Source organism: Sinocyclocheilus grahami, unplaced genomic scaffold (genome assembly GCF_001515645.1).
Source record: "Sinocyclocheilus grahami isolate Dianchi unplaced genomic scaffold, SAMN03320097.WGS_v1.1 scaffold1672.1, whole genome shotgun sequence".
In the NCBI taxonomy this organism is placed as follows: domain Eukaryota; kingdom Metazoa; phylum Chordata; class Actinopteri; order Cypriniformes; family Cyprinidae; genus Sinocyclocheilus; species Sinocyclocheilus grahami.
In genome coordinates this window covers 148,726-152,662 of record NW_015506851.1, presented here as the reverse complement: position 1 = coordinate 152,662, position 3,937 = coordinate 148,726, and the positions used below count along the sequence as shown (strand labels likewise).

The 3,937-nt window shown below is 45.6% G+C and overlaps 1 protein-coding gene across 1 annotated transcript in view; it reads left to right on the top strand.

The window, feature by feature from the left end:
- LOC107571939 (gastrula zinc finger protein XlCGF57.1-like) overlaps nt 1-3,937 on the top strand; it is an 8,626-nt gene continuing 4,689 nt past the window's right edge. The window contains exons 1-3 of the mRNA XM_016258326.1: nt 1-132; nt 577-688; nt 3,500-3,928. Of these exons, the coding sequence (XP_016113812.1) occupies nt 604-688; nt 3,500-3,928 (514 nt within the window). The 5' untranslated portion in view covers nt 1-132; nt 577-603. The remainder of the gene's footprint in view (nt 133-576; nt 689-3,499; nt 3,929-3,937) is intronic.

The following is a 3,937-nucleotide window of genomic DNA, read 5'->3' as shown; positions in this document are numbered from 1 at the left end:
CGGTGAACGGGACTTTTATTTTGGCTGCCGGGCGCTGTGACGTCACACGCCCGCGTCGCGCCGCTGCTCTGGACTTCCGGCGGAAGAGAGGTTTGTTTGTGTTCGTTTGAAGTCGATGGAAACGACTCCGAGGTTAGTTTTAGACACCACATAAAACCCAACTATCTACAAAACCCCATTTATGCTGCTTTGGTGTTTGAGATTGAGTTATTGCTTGCCCTGACACAAAATAATCTCGACTTTGCGAAGATGTCACTGCAGGCGTTCTTTACGAATTAAAAGCACTTAAAGCTCAATTATTAAGTCAGTTTAACGAATTGGGCACAGTGCAGTGCGCCGAGAGCAATCATCAAATCAGTGAATTGAATAAACTTTACTTGAAAGTATTTCTCAGATTGATTTAAGCATCACTAGAGAGTCACTTGAGCCGATCGATTCGGTTGCAGCGCTCGAAGCACAAGTATGTTTTGAGTGATTCGTGTTACTTTATTAACGCTTAGCACTAGCGTTGCGTGTTCTCGGGCCGTTTACAGCCGTTAACTCTCACTCTGACTGACCGTGTTTCTTTACTTCCAGACACAGAAGTCCTCCTGGTGCGGCGAGATGGCGTTCATTAAACAGGAGAGTGAAGACCTGAGGATTGTAGAAGTGTTCAGCTTGAAGCACGAGGACGCTGAGGAACTAACAGGTTGGGTTCATCCTCAAAGCCGTTATTTTATCTTTAATGACAGTCGGCAGCATGTTTAGCACTGTCCCTTTAAATGAAGATGCTCTCATTAATTACTCGCCCTCATGTCGTTCCCAACCTTCCTTCATCATCGGAACACTAATTAAGATATTTCATTATAGGCACAATATGTTAGATCTTTTTATTAAAATATCCAAAAACCACAAGAACAGTGGTATATATTTTGCTGGCTTGTGTACTTACATCATCCCAAATGTTTCGAATAATGTTTAAATCCAGAGAAATAACCAATTTTAACTAGAAGCACAGAGCGTGTCTATAGTGTCGCCTGCCGATGACATCATAACCCCTCGGTTTCCGGTTTAGTGTTGTAGAAAACATGGAAACACCAAAGACACTTTAATATGTTGTGTGTTTTATTAGACCGGTGACGACCGCACAGAGCAGCATTATAACAGAACTAAATGTATCTAGTATGATAAAACAGCGCTGCTTTACCCCACATATTCACTTCGACGGCTTTCCGTGCTCTGTGCTCTGCTTCATACTACGATATTAATAAATCTTTAATACATTAGCTCATCTATGAACATGATTTCTGCCCGAGTTCCGTTGGATTGCGACCACAAATCCCATGATTCCACACTCAGTCACGGCGTCATCAAACTACGCCTTTGCTTCTTTGTTTATTTTGAATACGCACTCTCCAGCGGTGAAAACTATATGAAAATATGAAAACATATATTGTACCTTTAAATCTGACAGCTCTCAGACCCTCCCATAGACAGGAACACAACTGTAATGTTCCCAGGTCCATAAATGTACTAAGCGTATATGTTCGGTAAAACAGCCTATATAGCAAAGTGGCCTATGAACTCCTTGCGAGTGACTTCTGTTGATGAAACCGCAAACTATTTACTATTTTTCTTCGGTTAATTGCATCTCTGACTCCTGGTCTTAGTTCAACATATGAGGTCCTTAGGTCTTAACTGTACATCCCCTACACTTCAATAATGATGATGTTTAAATCCTGATTGAACCGCTCAGGCGATCGGGATGTCGATGGCCAGCCTTGTGGTGCTCGAGCGCCATTTATGGCTGACGCTAACGGAGATCAAGGACGTGGATAAGGTCCCCTTTCCTTGATGCCCCGATCTTCCCCAACGGCCTCTTCGGGCCTGCGGTCGAAGGGTTCGCAGAGCGCTTCACGGAGGCACAGAAGTTGTCCCAAGCTATGCGACACTTCGCTGCTGCCCCTAGTCGCCCTAAGTCTACACCGACTCAGCAGCCCGCAAAGCCAGCACCTGCCGGCCCAGCCGTCCAGCCTGCTAAGACTCAGCAGACACGAGGGCATTCCCGCTCGGCCAGACGCTACCCCTTTCCTAAGCGCCAGGGACCCCGACCCAAGATAGCGTTGGACCTGGCGCCTCAGGTGTCTTCCTGATCTGCGAGACAGGAAGAGGATGGGGCCAAGTCTCGCTGCAGCCGGACCACACCCCCAAGCAGCCTCTCTTAAGCCTCCTATCACCCTCTTCAACCCTGGGTGCAGAGGGAAATGTGTTTGTTGTGAACACGGCCCGTTCAAGCGCCTAAGCAACCAACTGCTGTTATAGCAGGAAAAATAAAACACAAACATTTTCAAAAAGAGAGCAAAATTCCTCTTCCATTTCTCACAAGTGCCCTGGAGTGTCAAAATGTGTTATGGGGATAATAAAACAAGGTTATTCACTCCAATTCGCTCAAAGACCCCCGCGCTTCAGCGGCATGGTCCCCACCTTAGTGCACTTACGTTCCGGTGATAAATCTGCTGGCAAAAGGAGCTGTAGAAACGGTTCCTCCAGCTCAGAGCGAGTCGGGCTTCTACAGCTTCCTCATTACTTCCTCATACCCAAAAAGGATGGTGGCCTCCGGCCCATCCTCAATCTCAGACACCTGAATCATGACCACATGAAAAGGTAATTCAGGATGACTACGCTGAAACGGATCCTTGTGGAATGGGCTCAACTCAATCTGCGCTCGCTGGGGGCAGTGCATATACCGGGGCAAATTGAATCGAGGAGCAGACATGTTATCAAGGAGCAATGTTCCCTCAGAGGAGTGGATGCTCCATCTTCAGATGGTTCAGAGAATCTGGGAGATCTTCGGCGAGGCCGAGGTAGACCTCCTCACCTCAGAAGACAACTCTCATTGCCCAATTTATTATTCGAAGATCAGGGACGCGTTGGCCCATGATTGGCCCAACCTCCTCCTTTATGCATTTTCCCCAATTGCCCTGATCCCACAGGTAATCAGGTGAATCAGGGAACAGAGACACAAGGTTCTCTTGGTGGCCCCTCTCTGGAAGAACCAACTTTGGTTATCAGAGCTGACCCAGCTGCTGGTAGCAGCCCCTTGGCCCATTCCGTTGAGAAAGATTTCCTTTCTCAAGCGGACGAGACAATATGGCACCCTTGGCCCGAGCTTTGGGTACTGCACCTCTGGCCGCTCGACGGATGCCTACAAGCCTCCAAGAGCAAGTTTTAAAGAGCGGGAGTCTTTGTCGCCATAGGCTCGTGCTGCTCCGCTTCCAAGCCATTGGTTTGTTTTAAATACACTGCGTAATTGAAAAAGGCTTCAGTTCAGGAGAAAAAAGGCTTTTTCCCATAGTGTCTTTAGCAATATGCAGTACTCGTTCCCGTATCTCAGGGAACCGAGGTTACGTTTTGTTGCATAATGTTAGTTTTGATGTTTTAATACTTTTATCTTGGTTTTGCGCTCTGTTGCTTTGAGCCATTAAACTCCCATTAACTATTTGTCATTTTTTCACTTTAGATCTGATGGCAATAAAAGAAGAGAGTCAAGAACTGAAAGAAACAGAAGAGAAAGATCAAAATGAGAGACATGATTTCTTTGTTGTAGAAAAATCCATACCGACTGAAACCAATTCAGTTCAGAAGACCAAACCTCCCAGTTACTTAACTTGCCATGAATGTGGAAAGTGTTTCACATTAAAAGTAAACCTTAATGAACACATGAAAATTCACACTAGAGAGAAGCCGTTCACATGCCAGCACTGTGGAAAGAGTTTCACACTAAAAGGAAGCCTTAATGAACATGTAATCATTCACACTGGAGAGAAGCCGTTCATATGTGATCAGTGTGGAAAGTGTTTCACTAAAAAAGGAAATCTTAATAAACATATAACCATTCACACTGGAGGGAAACCGTTCACATGTGATCAGTGTGGAAAGAGTTTCAGATATAAAGAAA